The sequence below is a fragment of the Oncorhynchus mykiss genome, chromosome 8, assembly GCF_013265735.2.
Source record: "Oncorhynchus mykiss isolate Arlee chromosome 8, USDA_OmykA_1.1, whole genome shotgun sequence".
Classification (NCBI taxonomy): domain Eukaryota; kingdom Metazoa; phylum Chordata; class Actinopteri; order Salmoniformes; family Salmonidae; genus Oncorhynchus; species Oncorhynchus mykiss.
In genome coordinates this window covers 81,666,646-81,692,412 of record NC_048572.1, presented here as the reverse complement: position 1 = coordinate 81,692,412, position 25,767 = coordinate 81,666,646, and the positions used below count along the sequence as shown (strand labels likewise).

General features: G+C 43.7%; 1 protein-coding gene across 1 annotated transcript; it reads right to left on the bottom strand.

The window, feature by feature from the left end:
• Positions 1-25,767, bottom strand: lig1 (ligase I, DNA, ATP-dependent). Its single transcript, XM_036986484.1, is given in 28 exon segments — positions 1-394; positions 826-918; positions 2,309-2,452; positions 2,577-2,630; positions 2,879-3,031; positions 5,050-5,132; positions 8,972-9,116; positions 12,023-12,094; positions 12,956-13,066; positions 13,293-13,388; positions 13,919-14,034; positions 14,157-14,242; positions 15,200-15,299; positions 15,688-15,779; positions 16,223-16,299; positions 16,484-16,650; positions 16,751-16,864; positions 17,121-17,179; positions 17,365-17,421; positions 18,542-18,623; positions 18,942-18,959; positions 19,562-19,663; positions 19,998-20,510; positions 20,594-20,710; positions 21,232-21,364; positions 22,175-22,334; positions 23,151-23,240; positions 25,579-25,767. Coding segments are annotated over 28 exon segments (3,126 nt in total). The 5' UTR covers positions 25,596-25,767; the 3' UTR covers positions 1-319.

Below are 25,767 nucleotides of genomic sequence, written 5' to 3'. Positions count from 1 at the left end.
TAAGATTGGCAAAAGTCTTTATTCACATACATCATGGTGATTTATTTGAGTCATTGACAACTGTACTTTATACTGGTGTGAATACGATCCCCCCACAAAATAAGCCTTAGGTACAACAACAAACTGTTTAACGTCATAACATTGGCAAAGCATATATCTAGAAACACAGCTGTTCACAGGGTCTTCACTTTCATTTTTGCATTGGCAGAGCCTTATTCAGGTTCATCATTTAAAAAAACAACAATAACAATAATTATGTACAAATTGAGATTTCACCCGAGTTATTGGCGACTGGATGGGCAGCTGATCAGGTCAGAGGTCAGTAGTAGTCCTCGAGGTCAGCTTTGTCACCCTGATTCTGAACAACCTGCTGCTTCCTGTATAAATCCGCAATCTAAAACAGAAAAATAGAACGACAGAAATCAGTGACTTGATTTCAGAGAGAAAAACAAACGGTTCTGAGGGAGACGTTAAGATACAGAGAAGGAGAGGTGGAGAAAAGAGCAAACAAATACACCTCCCCTTGATTCCTTGCATCCTCTCCCCTTGACACCTTCTCAAAACTCACTGGATAAGGTCCAGGGGGCGGGACTTTGGACATTCAGAAGGTCCAGGGGGCGGAACCTTGGACATTCAGAAGGTCCAGGGGGCGGAACCTTGGACATTCAGAAGGTCCAGGGGGCGGAACCTTGGACATTCAGAAGGTCCAGGGGGCGGGACCCTGGACATTCTCCTCCAATACAGTTGAGCAGGAGGAGAAAAGAAAGGGCGCGATGTGCAACAAGACACACAACTCCAGTGTGTCACAGCAGTGTCTCAACGTACCTGTCCTCCTGAAGTGGCCTCCTCCGGCTTCTTATCATCTCTGATCCTCAGGAAGCGTGGGAACCGAAGAGAGATGCCCTTCTCTGGGTCACACTGGGAAACAGAAGAGAAAATACACATGAATCATGGTCAACACTGTATTTGGCTAGTCCCAAATTGTTTTGTAGACTGTCAACAACATTTCAACTAACTATACCCCAACCATAACCCTAGCAAACAGTTGAAGCCATTCTCTGGGTCACAAAGAGAGAAGATACGAGGACCAGAGGAAATGCATTAAAACAAGACCCTCTCAGTGAGTGCAGGGTTGACCTGCTAAATGAACATTAAAACAAGAACCTCTCAGTGAGTGCAGGATTGACCAGCTAAATGAACATTAAAACAAGACCCTCTCAGTGAGTGCAGGGTTGACCTGCTAAATGAACATTAAAACAAGACCGTCTCAGTGAGTGCAGGGTTGACCTGCTAAATGAACATTAAAACAAGACCCTCTCAGTGAGTGCAGGGTTCTCTTTCCCAATTGATGCATTACTTACAAAGCACCCGAGGACTTGACCAGTAAAGCACTTTGAGATCTGGCCTCTGTCCCAAATGACACCCTCTTCCCTATGTAGTACACTACCCATAAGGCTCTGATCAAACGTTATTCACTATATAGGAAATAGAGGGCCATTTGGCACACAGGCCTTGTATAAATCACAGATTAGGGCCCGTATCGACAAAGAGCTTCAGAGTAGGAGTGCTGATATTAATAGGATTTATGGACAGCAGCACCGCTACTCATACTCTGGCCCTGAGATTTATTTTAACATTTATTTAAGTCAGTTAAGAACAAATTCTTATTTACAATGACGGCCTACCCCAGCTAAACCCTAACCTGGACGACGCTGAGTAAATTGTGCGCCGCCCTATGGGACTCCCAATCACGGCCGATTGTGATACAGCCTGGAATCGAACCAGGGTCTGTAGTGACGCCTCTAACACTGAGATGCAGTGCCTTAGACCGCGGAGCGACCTCGGGAGATATAGCCTAAATATTGGACCTAGGCCTATATATGAGTGTGCATTTAAGTTGTGGGTAACATGGGTTCACGGTAAGTCTATTAAATAATATCCTTCCCAGAGGAAAGCAACAAGAGCCATGATCTCACAAGAAATTTGGGGGAACTTTTTAAATACTCAAAATCTAGAGACGTAAACAGTTGGTTGAGAATCAACAAGACATTTTAGATTTTCAGAGGGGATTAATGAGGTGAAGAGTGTGTGGCGGTTACACCCCTTTCAGTTCTCAGATGAAATTGCATCGAATCAAATTAATAATTTCCAAATTAATTTTGGTTGTGTCCCAAATGGCACCCTATTCCCTATACAGTGAACTACTTTATTGGGACCTGGTCAAAAGTAGTGCACTACACAAGGAATAGGGCCAGTCTTTATATTATTAGTATTGACGTGCCAGTGGACAAACAAGAGTGGTACTAACCAATCCCATGCCAGCCTTGTAGATCGGCGACAGCGATAGGTCGGCGCACTTCACTTCCCACACTTGCACGGCATCGAGCCACAAGTCGGGCTCAGTTGATTGGTCCACACGGTAATAGGGGCGGGGCTTTGGCAAAATATGCTCCTGGAAAAAGACAACAGCTTCATAGTTAATTGGATCTAAAGACTTTTGGGAACTTTGCAACAGAAACTCTGGGCTTCGCTTCACAAAATGAGAATAGAACACAGCAATGGTCTCTGTATTGTACCTTTAGGAATTTGTAATGTTGCTCCAAATCTTCATCCTTGAAACCTGTCCCAATCTGCAAAGACAAAAGAACCAGAAAGACATATTCCCCTGCGGTAAACCAGACGAGACCTTTAGCAGAGTAGAATAACACAACTGACAGAATACCCTGTGTTAAATGCCTTTAGCCTAATTGGCCTGAGGAACTGTCACCTTTCAAAAACAGACAAACCAGCAGAGACAAAGGGGAAAAAAGTAACCTTTTGTTGCCTGCGGGCAGACAGAGACAGGTACACACACACACAGAAACCCCCTCACACTGACCTTGCAGACGGACTGGAACTCTTCATTGTCCTCATCGTAGCAGGCGAGCAGAAAGCCTCCGTAGGTCCCTGCTCTCTTGCCCTTCCCCAGATACGCTCCGATCACACACAGATCCATCGTGTCCCCCACGCCATCCAGATAATCCTTCTTCAGCTAGACAGAGAAAGATAGGGAGGATTTATAGAAAACCCTATAAGAAGTTCTTGTGTTTGCGTGCACATGTGTAGTGCAGGGTTCTCGCCAAAGAATGTAAGAGGAGCTGCGCCACCTGGTGGCCTGGCTGCGCCACTATATATATATATATATATGACACACACACACTACCAGTCAAACGTTTGGACACACCTACTCATTCAAGGGTTTTTATTTATTTTTACTATTTTCTACATTGAAGAATAATAGTGAAGACATCAAAAACTAATGCTAGCCCAATTGAGATGGTTTGGGATGTGTTGGACTGCAGAGTGAAGGAAAAGCAGCCAACAAGTGCTCAGCATATGTTGGGAAAGCGGAAAGGTGAATGAATACCTCATGAAGCTGGTTGAGAGAATGGTAAAGGGTGGCTATATCTCAAATACATTTAGATTTGTTTAACACTTTTTTTTGGTTAATACATGATTCCATGTGTTATTTAATAGTTTTCATTTCTTCACTATTATTCTACAATGTAGAAAATAGTACAAATAAAGAAAAACCTTGGAATGAGTAGGTGTGTCCAAACTTTTGACTGGTTATGTATACATGTAAATATTCATGTATGTATGTATGTATGTATGTATGTATGTATGTATGTATGTATGCATGTATGTATGTATGTATGTATGCATGTAAATATTCATGTATGTATGTATGTATGTATGTATGTATGTATGTATGTATGTATGCATGCATGTATGTATGTATGTATGTATGTATGTATGTATGTATGTATGTATGTATGTATGTATGTATGTATGTATGTATGTATGTATGTATGCATGTATGTATGTATGCATGTAAATATTCATGTATGTATGTATGTATGTATGTATGTATGTATGTATGTATGTATGCATGTATGTATGTATGCATGTAAATATTCATGTATGTATGTATGTATGTATGTATGTATGTATGCATGTATGTATGTATGTATGTATGTATGTATGTATGTATGTATGCATGTATGTATGCATGTAAATATTCATGTATGTATGTATGTATGTATGTATGCATGCATGCATGCATGTATGTATGTATGTATGTATGTATGTATGTATGTATGTTAATATTCATGTATGTATGTATGTATGTATGTATGTATGTATGTATGTATGTATGTATGTATGTATGTATGTATGTATGTATGTATGCATGCATGCATGTATGTATGTATGTATGTATGTATGCATGTATGTATGTATGTATGTATGTATGTATGTATGTTAATATTCATGTATGTATGTATGTATGCATGCATGCATGCATGCATGCATGCATGTATGTATGTATGTATGTATGTATGTATGCATGTATGCATGTATGTATGTATGTATGTATGTATGTATGTATGTATGTATGTATGTATGTTAATATTCATGTATGTATGTATGTATGTACTGTATGTACTGTAGGTAGGTAGGTAGGTAGGTAGGTATGTATGTATGTATGTATGTATGTATGTATGCATGTTAATATTCATGTATGTATGTATGTATGTACTGTATGTATGTATGTATGTATGTATGTATGTATGCATGCATGTATGTATGTATGCATGCATGTATGTATGTTAATATTCATGTATGTATGTATGTATGTATGTACTGTATGTATGTATGTATGTATGTATGTATGTATGTATGTATGTATGTATGTATGTATGTATGTATGCATGCATGTATGTATGTATGTTAATATTCATGTATGTATGTATGTATGTATGTATGTATGTATGTATGTATGTATGTATGTATGCTAATATTCATGTATGTATATTCTAATAAAAAAAAGTAAATATTTATTTTTACTTTATTTGTTATATAGAAGGCACTTTTTAGTTCTAGCAGGAAATGGCAGTTAACGATGTTAAAAAACGCCTTAAGTCTTAAGGGGGAGGCTGCCCCCCTCCCCAGCTGTACTCAGCAGCACCACCTTGTTAAATCCTGGGGAGAACCCTGTGGTGTCTGTACCTTGAGCCAGTTGTGAGAGCGCTTGGCGATTTCATACGTGGCATCTTTCTCCAGAGTCTTCACCATGAGTCCCTCACAGGAGTCTGATGAACCCAGAATTACATACAGAAACAACAATTTACAGTGCGTCCAAAACGTAATTAAAAATGTATTTAAAAACAGGAAATGGCAACCGATTCCCTATATAGTGCACTACTTTTGACGAGGGCCCATTGAAACATAACACTTAATGTCCCCCAAATGGCAGTCAATTCCCCATCGTCCTGAGTCAAATAGCGTGTCAATTCCCCATCGTCCTGAGTCAGATAGCGTGTCGATTCCCCATCGTCCTAAGTCAGATAGCGTGTCGATTCGCCATCGTCCTAAGTCAGATAGCGTGTCGATTCACCATCGTCCTAAGTCAGATAGCGTGTCGATTCACCATCGTCCTAAGTCAGATAGCGTGTCGATTCACCATCGTCCTAAGTCAGATAGCGTGTCGATTCGCCATCGTCCTAAGTCAGATAGCGTGTCGATTCACCATCGTCCTATCTGACTTAGGACGATGGCGAATCGACACGCTATCTGACTTAGGACGATGGCGAATCGACACGCTATCTGACTTAGGACGATGGTGAATCGACACGCTATCTGACTTAGGACGATGGTGAATCGACACGCTAAGTCAGATAGCGTGTCGATTCACCATCGTCCTAAGTCAGATAGCGTGTCGATTCACCATCGTCCTAAGTCAGATAGCGTGTCGATTCACCATCGTCCTAAGTCAGATAGCGTGTCGATTCACCATCGTCCTAAGTCAGATAGCGTGTCGATTCACCATCGTCCTAAGTCAGATAGCGTGTCGATTCACCATCGTCCTAAGTCAGATAGCGTGTCGATTCACCATCGTCCTAAGTCAGATAGCGTGTCGATTCACCATCGTCCTAAGTCAGATAGCGTGTCGATTCACCATCGTCCTAAGTCAGATAGCGTGTCGATTCACCATCATCCTAAGTCAGATAGCGTGTCCATTCTGCCGGCACTGATCTGTCTCGTATCTCGCAAGGGTGATGGGATAATTCAGCTACAATGTGTCATCGAACATGAAAAAAATTATTACCTAAAATATGACCTATTACCATCATCTGCTGAACACAATTTCTGCCTGAAAACAGTCTGAATGAAAGTAAGCAAAAACAATACATCTGTCAATGATGTTGTTGGTGAGGAAGTCGTAGTCGCTCCATTTGACATCTAGCGAAGACTTTTTGTGCATCTCTGAAGTTTGACAATGGGCACGAAAGCGGCCATAAAATGTCCAACATTAGCTTGCTGAACCAGTCCCTGAAACGATGCTGCTAACCAACCAAGCCTATACCTAGTAACACACACTGAATGCTTCCAACAACAGCTAGCTTAGCAAGCTACTTTAGTAGTGCTAACACTCACGTGATGAGTTTTCATGAAGCAGCTGTTGGTCGCTACAGTCGCCTCCCAAGACAGCTGTTATGCTCAGCTGACCCAAACATACAGAGTAACGTTAGCGATCGCAGGGGAAACATGCTGATCAACAAACTGATTTCTGATCACAGTCCCTCAACGTGCACTGCGCCCGGCCCGCCACAGGAGTCGCTAGTGCGCGATGAGACAAGGATATCCCTACCGGCCAAGCCCTCCCTAACCCGGAAGACGCTAGGCCAATTGTGAGTCGCCCCATGGACCTCCCGGTCGCGGCCGGCTGCGACAGAGCCTGGGCTCGAACCCAGAGTCTCTGGTGGCACAGCTGGCGCTGTGAAGACTTCTTGACCACTGCGCCACCCGGGAGGCCCAACTTTAGGGTAATTTAAACAAGTTAAGCAAGCTTTAAAAATGTCAGTAAAGGTAGAGCTAGCTAGCTTACCACGTCAGTAAAGGTAGAGCTAGCTAGCTTACCACGTCAGTAAAGGTAGAGCTAGCTAGCTTACCACGTCAGTAAAGGTAGAGCTAGCTAGCTTACCACGTCAGTAAAGGTAGAGCTAGCTAGCTTACCACGTCAGTACGACAGCTAGCTAGCTTACCACGTCAGTACGACAGCTAGCTAGCTTACCACGTCAGTACGACAGCTAGCTAGCTTACCACGTCAGTACGACAGCTAGCTAGCTTACCACGTCAGTACGACAGCTAGCTAGCTTACCACGTCAGTACGACAGCTAGCTAGCTTACCACGTCAGTACGACAGCTAGCTAGCTTACCACGTCAGTACGACAGCTAGCTAGCTTACCACGTCAGTACGACAGCTAGCTAGCTTACCACGTCAGTACGACAGCTAGCTAGCTTACCACGTCAGTACGACAGCTAGCTAGCTTACCACGTCAGTACGACAGCTAGCTAGCTTACCACGTCAGTACGACAGCTAGCTAGCTTACCACGTCAGTACGACAGCTAGCTAGCTTACCACGTCAGTACGACAGCTAGCTAGCTTACCACGTCAGTACGACAGCTAGCTAGCGTACCACGTCAGTACGACAGCTAGCTAGCTTACCACGTCAGTACGACAGCTAGCTAGCGTACCACGTCAGTACGACAGCTAGCTAGAACAGCTAAGCAGCTGATTAAAGTCACTGCACTGGCGGCCGACATTTTGCAAAATGTGTAATTAAAACAAAGGCTATTAAATCATTGTCACAATATTTGTATTACTTTAGCTTGTCATTCTACCGATTTCATGGTAAGTCATACAAGAGCGCGTTGATATAACATTTTAGGAACTGTTTACATTTTTGTATGGCGGATGCTCAGGAATCCCAACATTTTAAGATGAGTTTGATGTCCTACAAGACAGTTTGATTGAGGGACGAGCGTTGTGTAGGAGTGACGCCATCTGACGTAAGACAACGACAATTCCCTTTCTGCCTCAAATTAGTCCTTCTGGAATGTTCTTGGTAAAACCTTCGCTGTACAGTGCACAGCTTTATTTGTCTTTTTTTCTCAAAATTGTATATATATATTTTTTTTTAAATAAAAAAGTGGGGCAGTCCCACTCCTCACATATGTTTTGTTTATCGTACAGGATAGAGAGAGAGCTAGAGAGGAAAGACAGAGGGGGCTGAAATAGCAGTGGGCTGGGAGGGGGCTGAAATAACAGTGGGCTGGATGGTGGCTGAAATAACAGTGGGCTGGGAGGGGGCTGAAATAGCAGTGGGCTGGGAGGGGGCTGAAATAGCAGTGGGCTGGGAGGGGGCTGAAATAGCAGTGGGCTGGATGGGGGCTGAAATAGCAGTGGGCTGGGAGGGGGCTGAAATAGCAGTGGGCCGGGAGGGGGCTGAAATAGCAGTGGGCCGGGAGGGGGCTGAAACAGCAGTGGGCCGGGAGGGGGCTGAAATAGCAGTGGGCCGGGAGGGGGCTGAAATAGCAGTGGGCCGGGAGGGGGCTGAAATAGCAGTGGGCTGGGAGGGGGCTGAAATAGCAGTGGGCTGGGAGGGGGCTGAAATAGCAGTGGGCTGGGAGGGGGCTGAAATAGCAGTGGGCTGGGAGGGGGCTGAAATAGCAGTGGGCTGGGAGGGGGCTGAAATAGCAGTGGGCTGGGAGGGGGCTGAAATAGCAGTGGGCTGGGAGGGGGCTGAAATAGCAGTGGGCTGGGAGGGGGCTGAAATAGCAGTGGGCTGGGAGGGGGCCTCTGCTGCAGCACTACACATGATCCAAGAGGAAGCGACTTAGAATGCTACACCATCCCCGGCAAAAACATTGCATGACCTTTGACCAGGGACCATAGCGAGCGCTCTGGTCTAAAGTAGTGCACTATATAGGGAATAGGGTGTCATTTAGGACACAGCCTAAGACATTAATAAACAAGTCAAGGACAGAAGGAGATCACAGAAGACAAGCGTGACCTCACAAACAAACACAGTGAACAGACTGCTCACACACACACACGTTATAAAAAACACAGACTCATCCCACAAACCTCGAACGGATTGCTCCAGGAACTCAGCTATGGCGTCTGTGTTGTCTGAGTCGATGGCGCGGGCGAACACAAACTCTCCCTCCTTCTCCTGGAAGCTCTTCTTCAACAGAGCCCTGCGACATGACAAGGGCTGCTTCACTAGAGACTGACACACCCACAGAGAGACCCAGAGAGAGCGAGACCACATTAGAGACATATTTTCCACAGATCCACAAAGAATTTGAAAACAAATCAAACATTGATAAACTCCCATATCCATTAGGCAAAAAACTGCAGTGTCTCATGGCAACGGCCACAAGTCTTGAATAGGACAACCAGTGGAGCACAAACAATGTAAATACACCCAGAGAAAGAGAGAGAGAGACCCAGAGAGAGAGAGAGAGAGAGAGACCCAGAGAGGCACCCAGAGAGTGACCCAGAGAGGCACCCAGAGAGAGAAAGAGACCCAGAGAGGCACCCAGAGAGAGAAAGAGACCCAGAGAGAGAACTTGAGGTTTACTGTAAATTATCTACTTCACTTGCTTTGGCAATGTTAACATGTTTCCCATGCCAATAAAGCACAGAGAGAGAGAGCACGAGAGAGAGAGAGAGACACCCAGACAGAGAGAGAGCACGAGAGAGACACCCAGAGAGTCCTGACAAAATGTAAAAAATATCAAACAATTAGTGTCATTTCTCAAAATGTGAAACCCTTATTCAAGGTTTCAAAGACCTCTCTGATGAGAGTAGGCTACCCCCCCATCCTGTTGGGGGGGAGGACGCAAAGAGCTGTGGATTGGCAGCGTACTACATTGCTGCCTGCCATAAGGTGAGGGACAGTGTCTGACAGACCAATCAACCTGCACATGTCCTCTACTGTATGCTTATTGCTATTGTTCAATGTATGGTTATTTTGACCCTTGGTTATTGTTGTTACTGTTGTCCAGTTGACAATTTTGATTCTTATTATTTTCATATTGTAAATATCCAAAATAAGCTTTGGCAATATGTACATTGTTACGGCGTGCCAATAAAGCAAATTGAATGTGTGAGAGAGAGAGAGAAAGACACACTATTACCACCAATGAAGTTACAAACACAACAATCAATGTCTAATTAATCATTATAAACTGGGTGGTTCGAGCCCTGAATGTTGATTGGTTGAAAGCCGTGGTGACCAGTTTATAATAGCAATAAGGCACCTCGGGGGTTTGTGATATATGGCCAACATACCACGGCGAAGGGCTGTGTCCAGGCACTCTGTGTTGCGTTGTGCCTAAGAACAGCCCTTAGCTGTGATATATTGGCCATATATCACACCCACTCGGGCCTTATTGCTTAAACATTCCATATGGCACCCTATTCTCTATATAGTGCACTACTCTGGACCAGAAACCAACGGGCCCTGGTCAAAACTAGTGCACTAAATAGGAAAAAGTGTCCATGTCTAACCGACCTTATACAGTGCCTTGCGAAAGTATTCGGCCCCCTTGAACTTTGCGACCTTTTGCCACATTTCAGGCTTCAAACATAAAGATATAAAACTGTATTTTTTTGTGAAGAATCAACAACAAGTGGGACACAATCATGAAGTGGCACGACATTTATTGGATATTTCAAACTTTTTTAACAAATCAAAAACTGAAAAATTGGGCGTGCAAAATTATTCAGCCCCCTTTACTTTTAGTGCAGCAAACTCTCCAGAAGTTCAGTGAGGATCTCTGAATGATCCAATGTTGACCTAAATGACTAATGATGATAAATACAATCCACCTGTGTGTAATCAAGTCTCCGTATAAATGCACCTGCACTGTGATAGTCTCAGAGGTCCGTTAAAAGCGCAGAGAGCATCATGAAGAACAAGGAACACACCAGGCAGGTCCGAGATACTGTTGTGAAGAAGTTTAAAGCCGGATTTGGATACAAAAAGATTTCCCAAGCTTTAAACATCCCAAGGAGCACTGTGCAAGCGATAATATTGAAATGGAAGGAGTATCAGACCACTGCAAATCTACCAAGACCTGGCCGTCCCTCTAAACTTTCAGCTCATACAAGGAGAAGACTGATCAGAGATGCAGCCAAGAGGCCCATGATCACTCTGGATGAACTGCAGAGATCTACAGCTGAGGTGGGAGACTCTGTCCATAGGACAACAATCAGTCGTATATTGCACAAATCTGGCCTTTATGGAAGAGTGGCAAGAAGAAAGCCATTTCTTAAAGATATCCATAAAAAGTGTTGTTTAAAGTTTGCCACAAGCCACCTGGGAGACACACCAAACATGGAAGAAGGTGCTCTGGTCAGATGAAACCAAAATTGAACTTTTTGGCAACAATGCAAAACGTTATGTTTGGCGTAAAAGCAACACACCATCCCCACTGTCAAACATGGGCCTGCTTTTCTTCAGCAGGGACAGGGAAGATGGTTAAAATTGATGGGAAGATGGATGGAGCCAAATACAGGACCATTCTGGAAGAAAACCTGATGGAGTCTGCAAAAGACCTGAGACTGGGACGGAGATTTGTCTTCCAACAAGACAATGATCCAAAACATAAAGCAAAATCTACAATGGAATGGTTCAAAAATAAACATATCCAGGTGTTAGAATGGCCAAGTCAAAGTCCAGACCTGAATCCAATCGAGAATATGTGGAAAGAACTGAAATCTGCTGTTCACAAATGCTCTCCATCCAACCTCACTGAGCTCGAGCTGTTTTGCAAGGAGGAATGGGAAAAAATGTCAGTCTCTCGATGTGCAAAACTGATAGAGACATACCCCAAGCGACTTACAGCTGTAATCGCAGCAAAAGGTGGCGCTACAAAGTATTAACTTAAGGGGGCTGAATAATTTTGCACGCCCAATTTTTCAGTTTTTGATTTGTTAAAAAAGTTTGAAATATCCAATAAATGTCGTTCCACTTCATGATTGTGTCCCACTTGTTGTTGATTCTTCACAAAAAAATACAGTTTTATATCTTTATGTTTGAAGCCTGAAATGTGGCAAAAGGTCGCAAAGTTCAAGGGGGCCGAATACTTTCGCAAGGCACTGTAATTCCTATTCTCATCCACTCACCTCTCCATTGAGATACAGCAGGTCGAAGGCGTACACACACACTTGGACCTTGATATCAGCAGCAGCCACGTCCTACAGGATATACAGTACAGGTCATTGATATCAGCTATCAGCCACGTCCTACAGAATATACAGTACAGGTCATTGATATCAGCCACATCCTACAGGATATACAGTACAGGTCATTGATATCAGCTATCAGCCACGTCTTACAGAATATACAGTACAGGTCATTGATATCAGCCATCAGCCACATCCTACAGGATATACAGTACAGGTCATTGATATCAGCCACGTCCTACAGAATACACAGTACAGGTCATTGATATCAGCCACGTCCTACAGAATATACAGTACAGGTCATTGATATCAGCCACGTCCTACAGAATATACAGTACAGGTCATTGATATCAGCCACGTCCTACAGAATATACAGTACAGGTCATTGATATCAGACACGTCCTACAGAATATACAGTACAGGTCATTGATATCAGCCATCAGCCACACCCTACAGAATATACAGCACAGGTCACTTAACACCATTCCTACCCAACCCCCCCATCCACCTAACCCCCCACCCATATAACCCCCCCACCCATCTAAACCCCCACCCATCTAAACCCCCACCCAGTAAAAGATGATTCCAACCTAGATGTTTTGGTCCCAGTACTCAGTATATTGTAAGAGGGCTCGACAGCCCCTCAGGGCTATGCCGATGGGAGAAAGCCCAACTCCCGGCAGGTCTAACCAAACCAGACAGGTCGAGGGGTTAGACAAAGCAGTCTACCCCATGATCAGAGCCTGGTAGGAAAAGGATCTACGACCACTGAGGAAACTGCCACCTGGGCTAATCAGCCATCCAGCTGTAATAAAAATGATTAGAGAAACCATGGTTACTCAGTAAGAGGACCACTCATTTCTTTCCTGTCACCTTTCTCTTCCGTGTGATGAGAACCTGGAATGGTTGGATCTGTTTCTTCTCTCTGTCCCAAGCTACTGCCTCAGTGTCCAACACACAGGATATGACAGACTCATTCTTTACCTGAGAGACACAGCGAGAGAGAGAGAGAGATACAGGTCAATGGTATTATCATGCAGTGTGCTTATGTCCATGATAAAGGGGCTAAGATGATATCAGATTGTATCTCTGAAATTGCACCCTATTCTGTATGTAGTGTACTCTGGACAAAAGTAGTGCACTATATAGGGAATAGGCTGTCATTTGGGATGCTCATTGAGTGTGCTACTGTTGAAAGGGTCATTGTTACCGTATGAATGCGAGAGATGATGTCAGGATATTTGGTGGTATTATCCTCCTGGTTGCGACTGAAAATACGCACTTCCCCGTTCTCCAAGATATGGATCTGCACAAGACATACAATTATCAATAGCTGAACCATTTCAAACCAACAACAGGCAGTGAGTTTCCTGTTGTTCGTAGAGTAGAGCTGTGTGGCTCAGTTGGTGGAGTATAACACAGAAAAAAAAAACACCAGGACAGTGGGTTCAATTCCCGCAGGGGCCACTCATAAGAAAATGGACACACTACTGTCCGTTGCTTTGAATATGCATCTGCCGACTGTCATAATATATGTTATATCAGACAGAAATATGCAGGGTCAACCTGTAAAGGTGGAACACAAGCGCTGAGAGCCAGCTTTGTGTTAGAGCGCCATCTGGTGGCCAATTCAAGAGTCAGACAGCAGCTTAATGGCCAAGAGGACAACACGTCACAGGGCTCTCTACAGCCTCCACTCGGGAGGGCCTCACAGCCTGAGTCACAATAGCACCATGTCTGCTTCCTAACCAGGACACACGCACACAGATATAACAAACATGTAGCTGACACATGTATAGGACACACAAAAGTGAACATCCACACACACACACCTACCTGTGCTCGTTCTCCATCATACTTGTACTCGCAGGTGAAGGCGGCTTCATCAAATCTCTTCATCACCTCTCCTACACCTTTGGTGGGGTGAGCCAGCATGGGCCTCAACGGTACACCTGAGGAACAGGGGTCAGAAACACCACACCGAAATAAACAATACACCCCCCCACACCAACAACCCTGATGGTCAGTACCATCTACTCATAAAAGGTTGTTTTTCCTTAATAATTATTATTGCCTGGAGTGAGTTTGCAGTGGTTGGGGAGTTCATCAATCCCCTCCTTCAGAATGACTGGGATGATGACATCATAGTTCGGCATCTCACTGGACGGGACAAACAGAATAAATTATATTAAGAAAATCAAATTCACACAGGCTTTGTCCCAAATGGCACCACATTCCCTACATAGTGTACGACTGACTATCCTACCGATCCTCAACTTCAGCGATGTCATCTACAACATGGCTCCCAATACTCTACTCAGCAAATTGGATGTAGTCCATCACAGTGCCATTCGTTTTGTTACCGAATCACCTTATACCACCCACCACTGCGACCTGTATGCTCTAGTCGGCTGGCCCTCGCTACATATTCGTCGCCAGACCCACTGGGTCCAGGTCATCTATAAGTCTCTGCTAGGTAAAGCTCCACCTTATCTCAGCTCACTGGTTACGACAGCAACACCCACCCGCAGCACGCACTCCAGCTGGAGACTTTTATCTCCCTCACCAACTTTAAACATCAGCTATCTGAGCAGCTAACCGATCACTACAGCTGTACATAGTCCATCTGTAAATAGCCCATCCAATCTACCTACCTCATCCCCATACTGTTTTTATTTACTTTTCTGCTCTTTTGCACACTAGTATCTCTACTTGCACATCATCATCTGCTCATTTGTCACTCCAGTGTTAATCTGCTAAACTGTAAATACTTTCGCTACTATTGGCCTATTTATTGCCTTACCTCCTCACGCCATTTGCACAGACTGTATATAGACTTATTTTTCTATTGTGTTATTGACTGTACGCTTGTTTATCCCATGTGTAACTATGTGTTGTTGTTTGTGTCACACTGCTTTGCTTTATCTTGGCCAGGTCACAGTTGTAAATGAGAACTTGTTCTCAACTGGCCTACCTGGTTAAATAAAGGTGAAATAAATAAAATAAACAACATTGTGCAGAAGAACCCTATGGGCCCCGGTCAAAAGTAGTGCACTATATAGGGAATAGGGGGCCACTTGGGTAATGAACTACAGCTGTATTTAACAGGTTTAGTACCAGTAAGTCTGTTTGAGGAGAAGGCTCTTCTCTTCTATCCAAGCTTTCTGTTTTTCTGCACTCATTCCTTTCCCTGCGTCAATCACCGCCGGAGGGAAGTCTGGAATAGACACACAAACGTCAGTTGCCTCAAAAGCAGACATTTATATTGTATGTGGAGGTTATGTTGTGAACAAACATGGTGATAATGTCTGGGGGGGGGGGCAATGTTGTGAAAACGCTTTGACGATGTTGGGGTAATGTGATAGTATTGTGAAAACATGATTAAGTTGGGAGGTAATGTTGTTTAAACATTGAAATAACATTGGGAGGTCATGTTTAAACATTGAGATAACGTTGGGAGGTCATGTTTAAACATTGAGATAACGTTGGGAGGTCATGTTTAAACATTGAGATAACGTTGGGAGGTCATGTTTAAACATTGAGATAACGTTGGGAGGTCATGTTTAAACATTGTGATAACGGTGTGATAACATTGGTTGGCTAACCTTGTCCTGGAGGAGACAGACACACGGCCTGACTCAGGGCAGACAGTACACTCTGTTCAGCCAAGCCAATCCTCAGCTTCCCTGCCAGCGACCTGTCGATCAATCAACCAATCAATACAGACACGCATTGATGATGTCCTGCTTATTGTCTGATGTTGTGCATGTACCGGTGTTGTAAAGTACAAAAGAATTACACACAATTTAATAGTCACAGAGATCCTATTACTGTACCGACCAGCAGGGTGACTACTGGTGAATGGGCAGGCAGACAGGAGTGATAATAAATTCAGCTTGACTAATGAAGCAAGACAACATGCTCAACTATATCCTGTGTAAACCAATAAGAGGTGACCGGAAGATCCAAAGTAATAATCGCTCACATATAAAACGAACAAAGGCTAGAGCTCAGTGAGTGCAGAAAGACAAGTCACTGAGGCTCAGGTCAAAAGTATTGCATTACATAGAGCAACGGCTGCCGTTCAGGAGACACCCTCAGTTTGACCAGTAGCAAAGTGAAGGAAGTGGGGACCATTACCTGACAATGTATCTGGCTTCAGAGAAACGACAGGCTACAAAGAGACCTTTGATGATGTCAATCTTCTTATTCATGGCCTGCAGGCAGGGGGAGAGAGAGAGAAAATAATTCATTCCTTTTAATCTCAATTCTAGACGGATTAAAAATATATTCATCATCATCATCCAATTCCCAGGACAGAGAACTGTGTTTTCTTAAAATCTGTGAATTTATCAAAACAACGAGAATTTTACTGTGTTAAACTCTCACACACACACTCACAGAATTCCCACTCATGTTCCCGATGTCTTTCAGTTTGCTGAACACACCCCCTGCAATCAGATTGGCTGGCTGGAACATAATTCTCTGGTTGTTACGGGAACTCTCAGCCACCAACCCCAAGTCCCCCTTCTCTGCAGCCTCCGCCTTGATTTTGTCCAACTGTCGCCCTAGCAACAAGAACAAAGATGTGAGAGAGTTCTAAGCCCAAAAGCAAAGGAAGATATATAACAAACAACATTGAGTGTGTGTGTTGTGTGGGTGTCTCACCAGTAGCTTGGGCAACAGCCTTCATCAGAACAGTTTCTCCCACTCCCAGCTCCAGCCCCATGTAAGCAGGACCCAGCTGATTGAGACACAGGTAGACGCAGCACAGCAGGTCCTCTGAGCAAGAACAACAAGAGACAAACACTCAGCACACTATAGTCCCTATATAGCGCACTACTTTTGACGAGGGCCCATAGGGAATCGGGTTGCATTTGGGACATATCCAGGGTATTTCACAGCGTTCCTTTACAGATAGTCTAGTCAAAAGTAGTGCACTAAATAGGGAATATTAGAATGTCATTTGGGATGTTGGCATCCTGCACCTGGGCTCCACACATCCGTAGGAAAAAAAACACAAAAAAAGCTATTTTACCTGGAGAGAGGATGATAACAGAGCGTAGGAGATTTGATAATGTTTCAATGTTCCTCAATCTAGCAACAACAAAAAGAAAGAAATGCAATTAGTATGTAAAACAATATAAAAGGGGAAATTACACTACAATAAAACACAGGCTGTCCCAAATGGCACCTTAGATAGTGCACTACACAGGGAGCCATTTGGGATGTACACAAGAACAAAACAGTTACGACTTGGGAGGTCTATTGAAATCTCTTACCTGCCAGAATCTTCCTCAATCTTTTCAAAGGTGCGTGCAACAGCCAAATACGGGACCCTGTGAAAGAGAAAATTAGACAAAACATTGAATACAACTCCATTTGAGAGACTTATTTACAGTATCAAAACAACTCCATTGAGAGACTTATTTACAGTATCAAAACAACTTCATTGAGAGACTTTTTTACAGTATCAAAACAACTCCATTGAGAGACTTATTTACAGTATCAAAACAACTCCATTGAGAGACTTTTTTACAGTATCAAAACAACTCCATTGAGAGACTTTTTTACAGTATCAAAACAACTCCATTGAGACTTATTTACAGTATCAAAACAACTCCATTGAGACTTATTTACAGTATCAAAACAACTCCATTGAGAGACTTATTTACAGTATCAAAACAACTCCATTGAGAGACTTATTTACAGTATCAAAACAACTCCATTGAGAGACTTTTTTACAGTATCAAAACAACTCCATTGAGACTTATTTACAGTATCAAAACAACTCCATTGAGACTTATTTACAGTATCAAAACAACTCCATTGAGAGACTTATTTACAGTACATATGTCCAGTGCGTGTTGTTCAGGGTGGAATTCATTAGTGCACACCGTAGCAAAATCCTTTTGGAACACGAAATTAAAACACGCGTTTCTTATTGGACAAGTTCAGGTAGTCCCTCTCCGTTTCGGCCCGTTTGCTTTCGTTTGGTACCTAGTGAATAGGACCCCGGTTGATGTATACGGCTGAGTCGTGTGGCTAGAGCTGGGCATTACGGACAAAAGTCCACATCGCCATAAATTGACTGAATTTTAGCTCGATAACGATAAATTGGACGATACATTAATCAAACGAATAAACACCAGTTACTTTATTTGAACCTTTAAAATACTCCTACAAATGTTTATATTCTTAAATTTTCTCATTAGCAATAGCCCATATTAGTCCTATACTAACTCCTAGTAAAATAACCTTAGTTATTATCGACGTCAGTCAAATATATATATTTTTTAAATGGTTGGGTTGGGCAGTGTCGATCATTTCCAGTTACCGTCCCAGCTCTAGCTGTGTTAAGGGGGTTGGACGTACCTCTGTCCCCAGCTCTAGCTGTGTTAAGGGGGTTGGACGTACCTCTGACCCCAGCTCTAGCTGTGTTAAGGGGGTTGGACGTACCTCTGACCCCGGCTCCAGCAGGCGTGGTCTACAGGGTGGTAGTTGGGTCTGGACGGGTCATACTGGGCCTGGGCAGTCTTCTCTCTGGGGGTCAAAGACACTCGGATTAATACAGTTTACTGCACTATTCAACTGACTGGAGGAAACATCCAGAAATGTACACAGCTACTCCACCAAAGAAATACACTTAGAGTTTTAAAAGCAACGGATTGTTGTAATCATTGGCTGGAGTGAGATTCCACCATTGACCAAAGCACCAATTTTTGGGGAAAAGGGTGGAGAATGGGATGAAGCCATGGTGTAAAGTAAACACATTTTTATAACCATCTGTCATTCTCTCTTACCCTTTCTTGTCTTTAACGTCCTCCGTGGTACGGGACACCGTCGCCTCTTCCTTTACATACTCCTCGCTCTTCCCCTTTCCCTCGCTCTTCCCCTTTCCCTCGCTCTTCCCCTTTCCCTCGCTCTTCTCCTTTCCCTCGCTCTTCTCCTTTCCCTCGCTCTTCTCCTTTCCCTCGCTCTTCCCCTTTCCCTCGCTCTTCCCCTTTCCCTCGCTCTTCTCCTTTCCCTCGCTCTTCTCCTTTCCCTCGCTCTTCCCCTTTCCCTCGCTCTTCCCCTTTCCCTCGCTCTTCCCCTTTCCCTCGCTCTTCCCCTTTCCCTCGCTCTTCCCGTCTCCCTCGCTCTTCTCCTTTCCCTCGCTCTTCTCCTTTCCGTCTCCCTCGCTCTTCCCCTCGCTCTTCTCCTCTCCCTCGCTCTTCTCCTCTCCCTCGCTCTTCTCCTCTCCCTCGCTCTTCTCCTCTCCCTCGCTCTTCTCCTCTCCCTCGCTCTTCTCTCCCTCGCTCTTCTCCTCTCCCTCGCTCTTCTCCTTTCCCTCGCTCTTCTCCTTTCCCTCGCTCTTCTCCTTTCCCTCGCTCTTCTCCTTTCCCTCGCTCTTCTCCTTTCCCTCGCTCTTCTCCTTTCCCTCGCTCTTCTCCTTTCCCTCGCTCTTCTCCTTTCCCTCGCTCTTCTCCTTTCCCTCGCTCTTCTCCTTTCCCTTGCTCTTCTCCTTTCCCTCGCTCTTCTCCTTTCCGTCTCGCTCGCTCTTCTCTGGTTTCTCCATCTTTACAGCAGCCTTCCTGGGAGCTAGATTATAGAGAAGAAACCAACATTCAGACGTGGAGTTTGGAGCATACGGTTTGTCAAACAAGCTTTTTAAAGTATAAAGTACAAAGGATGTTACATGTCCTTGTTCCACTGTCATCTCTGCATTTTACACGTCTCTTACACTCCTTCAGATTTCTTCAAAACATCCCAAAACAAAATGTAGGTTAAATCCCAAATGGCACCCTATTCCGTGCCACTTGAGAAGCAATGTTACACTCCTTCAGGTTTCTTCTAAACAAACTGCAGAATGCAAACTCATTCATAGAGATGTTCATGTGCAAGGCAGGAAGTAAATGGGGGAAAAAAATCTCACCAAAGAAACTGCTGATGGTGGGGGCTTTTTTGGCTTGGGGGCTTTCTGACACTTTCTCTTCTTTCATGTCTTTCTCATCCTTTACCGACTTGTGACCCTTAGGACTTCTCTCTTTAACCTTTTGACCCTTCGAACTTCTCTCTTTAGGACTTCTCTCTTTAACCTTTTGACCCTTAGGACTTGTCTCTTTAACCTTTTGACTTCTCTCTTTAGGACTTCTCTCTTTAACCTTTTGACCCTTAGGACTTGTCTCTTTAACCTTTTGACCCTTAGGACTTGTCTCTTTAACCTTTTGACCCTTAGGACTTCTCTCTTTAGGACTTCTCTCTTTAGCCTTTTCACTTTTTCCTTTTTCCTCCTCGGTCGCGGTCACTTTCACATCAAGTGCTTTCTCCTTCTCTTTATCTTTGGTCTTCTCTTCATCTGTCTCTTTCTCCTCCGGGTTGTTCTGCGCCACCTCAGGCTTATCCACACTGTTCTCTCCTCCCACGTCCATCGCTTCCTCTTCATTCTCTACAGAGAGAAAGAGAAACGGAGTGATGCAACAGAAGAGAGAAGGGACAGGAAGGAACACTCGTAATGGAGGAAACCCTTACCGGTGCTGTCCTGCGTCTCCTCAACCTTTGCCCTTTTATTCTGCTGTCCTTGTTCTTCCTCCTCCTTTTCACTGCCACTCCTGCTGTCCAGCTTTCTCTTGGGGAACTGCTTCCTTGCTACAGAGATGATAGAAACACAACTAGTTAGAGATGCATCACTACTCTACAGAGAAGATAGAAACACAACTAGTTAGAGATGCATCACTACTCTACAGAGATGATAGAAACACAACTAGTTAGAGATGCATCACTACTCTACAGAGATGATAGAAACACAACTAGTTAGAGATGCATCACTACTCTACAGAGATGATAGAAACACAACTAGTTAGAGATGCATCACTACTCTACAGAGAAGATAGAAACAACTAGAGATGCATCATTGCTGAACACATTTTTGTGGCATTGATCAAATTGATGTAGTTCTTAGAAATATATTTATTCTGTTCATTTTTTTTTTAAACAACCTGTGTGGAAGTATTTTCTCTTTGTTATCATGCAACAAGTAACCCCAAGATATGGAAATGCTTTTTCCAATCTTCAGACATATTTCAACATGCAGGCTGCATTAAATAACAGGCAACTTAGTTAACAGTGTGTTAGTAGAGGATGTTGGACTTGTACAGCTAGAGACCGACCGGTGCGGCGTTTGGGGATTCCGGAGGGTGAGATGGAAGTGGGGGTGTCAGGGGTTCCAGGGGTGGGGGAGGCGGATGACGTCACTGGAGAGGCGGGGGACAGGGGGTTGGTAACAGCCTTGAATACTTCATCCTGTGGGGGAGAGATAAAGTTCAGATCTATATACACAGAGAGGGTCAAACAGCCACTATTTCCTAGATTTGTATTTGTTTATCCAGGTCTCATTTAGGTAAAATCTTGTTTTTGAAGAGCGACCTGGTCAAGACTGCACTGTATTGGGAATATGATGCCATTTGGAATGCAAACTCAGTCGCATCTTTATATACACACACCCTTCTTTGGCTTCACAGTTGTTTCAAATGGTAAAGACCAGAGTAGGGTTAGGGGGGGGGTAACCAAACGTTCACACAGTCATGCTGTTCCTGTATCATACAGGGGTATACAGTATTACCAGCAGCGCACGCAAGGGGCTCCAAAAAACGAAATGTGTTATTGTTTTGACGCACAAAACTAATTTCGGCAGCAGGGACCTTGATCGTCTCTGCTGTAACCTAGAAGCTTGATCTTGCAACCTAGCCACTTAGCTAGAGAGTTAGCAAACCAAACAAATAGCTGGGGCACTGAACTGGAGATAATTTATTTGGCACATTTTAGATAGTGAACTTAGTTATAAGCAGTGTTGACGGTATGACAATCATACCGTTTTATATTTGAAAATACCCCGGTATACAGTCCAAGCCTACTGCAGAGTATAACATCATTCTGAGTCCCAAAAGGCACCCTCTATTTCCTATAGTGTACTACTTTTGACCAGAACCGATATTGCACCAGTTTTGACCAGGCCCTATGTAGGGAATAGGGTGCCATATGGGATGGATCCAATGTCCTGATTAGAGCTTGTTTATGTAGAGGAGGATATGAGGTGGGCAATGTAAAAGCTACCTTGGGTTGCACAGCCTTGTCCTCTGGCTCCTGTTCTATTCCGGCTGGAGCCTCATCATCACTGTCCAAGATCTGACGACTGCGTTTAGTGAACTTCTTCACTGGCGAATCAGGCTCTTCATGGACCCCATTCTGAACTTTGAGAGGCCTTTTGATTGGTCTAGCAAGGATGGAAAATAAAAATACATTATAGGGAGACGCTTCAAATACCTACTCTGGCTACTCTGGTGAAAACCCTGCCACCCTCACCCCCTGGCCTTAAATACCTACTCTCATATCGGTCATTCTACAGTCTGTTCACTTTCGCCGTTGCTGATTGCTATGCTATTCAGGCAAGTACTCTACCACAAACTTCAAGGGTAATCCATTTCCTGTCTAGACAACTACACCCAGGGTCATGTATTTAACTTAAATATATGGCTCTGGCTACCCTCGTGAAAACCCTGCCACCGTCACCCCCTGGCCTTAAACACTTACTCTGGCTACCCTGGTGAAAACCCTGCCACCCTCACCCCCTGGGCCTTAAACACTTACTCTGGCTACCCTCGTGAAAACCCTGCCACCGTCACCCCCTGACCTTAAACACTTACTCTGGCTACCCTGGTGAAAACCCTGCCACCCTCACCCCCTGGGCCTTAAACACTTACTCTGGCTACCCTCGTGAAAACCCTGCCACCGTCACCCCCTGACCTTAAACACTTACTCTGGCTACCCTGGTGAAAACCCTGCCACCCTCACCCCCTGGGCCTTAAACACTTACTCTGGCTACCCTCGTGAAAACCCTGCCATCCTCACCCCCTGGCCTTAAACACTTACTCTGGCTACCCTCGTGAAAACCCTGCCATCCTCACCCCCTGACCTTAAACACTTACTCTGGCTACCCTGGTGAAAACCCTGCCATCCTCACCCCCTGGCCTTAAACACTTACTCTGGCTACCCTGGTGAAAACCCTCACCCCCTGGCCTTAAACACTTACTCTGGCTTGTCTTTCACCGGCTCGTCTTTCCCCGGTCCATCACTTTTTTTGCTCTCCTTCTCTTTGCCCGTTTTGGGCTGAAAGAAAGATCTTTAGGGCAGAAGAACATTTAACAGAAGTCAGAAAGAAAACATATGTAGCTACTGTAAAGTTAAAAAACTAAAAATACATTATGCATGACATAAACACGCTGTTGAGTCTCATGATTCGCTTTATATTAAAGGCAGGTGTTAAGTAGAATTTTGAGACAGGCACTAACGTTATATGATTTTATAAACTGGGTGGTTTGAGCCCTGAATGCTGATTGGCTGACAGCCGTGGTATATCAGACCGTATACCACAGGTATGACAAAACACTTATTTTTACAGCTCAAATTACGATGGTAAACAGTTTCTAATAGCAATAAGGCACCTCGGGGGTGTGTGATATAGGGTCAATATACCACGGCTAAGGGCTGTGTCCAGGCACTCCGCGTTGTGCATAAGAACAGCCCTTAGCGTTGCGTTGTGCCTAACAACAACCCTTATTGGCCATATACCACACCCCCTCAAGCCTTATTGATTAATTTTACAACGGATGGGTCTAATCCTGAATGCTGATTGGTTAAAAGCGCATTCCAGCCAGTGTCTATTCCACAAGTTACCACCAGCTAAATCTATGACATTAAAATGCCCATTTACTCTGTTCATCCAACTGCACAATCCACTGTCTCATCAGCCCATCCAGGCAAAATATAAACTTGATCTCCACTTTAAAAAGCATGTAGACATTACCTCACATTTCTTTGTGACAAACATTTACTTATCAACAGAGGAGATGTGTATAAACCTTACTGTCTGGCTTAATGACATTGGCAACATTTTTTTCAATATTCAAATTCTATCTCCAGCTGTCCCATAGTAATGAACGTGTGGGGAACAGACAGACAGACTTAGCCAGTCTAAATCATGAATCAGCTGGCATCATTGAGAGAGAGGTGTGTGTGTGTGTGTGTGTGTATATATATATATATATATATATATATATATATATATATATATATATATATATATATATATATATATATATATATATATATATATATATATATATATATATATATATATATATATATATATATATACACAAACACAAAGGAATTTCAATTTAAAAAGGTACAACAAAACGAAGTACAGCTAGTTTTCCATATTTACAACTTCCGTGTTTGAAGTGATTGTGTTAGCTGTGTTTTTGGATAGCTCCTCTGAACAACAGTGTCCTGACGAGAGAACACATTTTATATGCCAGGCGAAATGGCGCCTCATTAGCTTATTGTTATGTACGTATCCAAATAAATGTCACTAGAAAACAACTTAAACAAATGCAGCTGTTATTCTTTCTGACGTTACTTTTAAGTTAGCCGTAGTTGGCTAGCTAGCTAGCGATAAGAACGTTGCCAGCCAGTATGGCAATGGAACATTTAGAAAACAAGACTGAACGACTGAGTCGCGTCCATAGATACAGAACCAAAAAACAACTGGGTCGCGTCCATAGATACAGAACCAAAAAAACAACTGGGTCGCGTCCATAGATACAGAACCAAAAAACGACTGAGTCGCGTCCATAGATACAGAACCAAAAAACAACTGGGTCGCGTCCATAGATACAGAACCAAAAAACAACTGGGTCGCGTCCATAGATACAGAACCAAAAAACAGCTGAACGACTGAGTCGCGTCCATAGATACAGAACCAAAAAACAACTGGGTCGCGTCCATAGATACAGAACCAAAAAACAACTGGGTCGCGTCCATAGATACAGAACCAAAAAACAACTGGGTCGCGTCCATAGATACAGAACCAAAAAACAACTGGGTCGCGTCCATAGATACAGAACCAAAAAACAACTGGGTCGCGTCCATAGATACAGAACCAAAAAACAACTGGGTCGCGTCCATAGATACAGAACCAAAAAACAACTAAACGACTGAGTCGCGTTTCTGGCAACCGAACCAATAGAACGAACGATCAGCAGGTTTGGGTACCAACCCTAGATTTTTTTCCCGGTTTCGAGCTAGTGGAAGCATGAATAAATTAATCAAAATAACGTTAATGAAAATATGTCAATCAATATATTTAATATGTTGGTAACCCGTTATATAAAAGTGATAATGCCCTCTTAGCTGGTGGTTGGAGGATATATTGGCACGGGTGTAAAATGTTCACTTAATTATCAACACAAGGTCCAAGGGGTTTGACCGCGTGTGTGTTGTTCACATCTTTGCAACCACAAAGAAGCCAACTAACTAGTTTCAATGTAGATGATGGCAAGGAACTCATTTTAGCTAGTGTAGCTAACTAGCACAAAAGCAAACAGGCTGAGTTAGCCAACCTAGCTAGCTAACATTTATTGGCTAGTTTTGCAGAAACCAATGCTGACTTTACTTACGATATACTTCGCTGCATGCTGTCTTGTAGTTTTCTGATGTAGTAAATTACTGGTTATACACTACAATTAAACTTCGTGTTTAGCTAACAACAAAAGGACATTCATTACCCGCGCAGAAATGCGATTGAAACGTTCGGCGCCAAAACAACGTCAGACGTTTCTGCAAGGAAGGGAATCATGTTGCCGGTG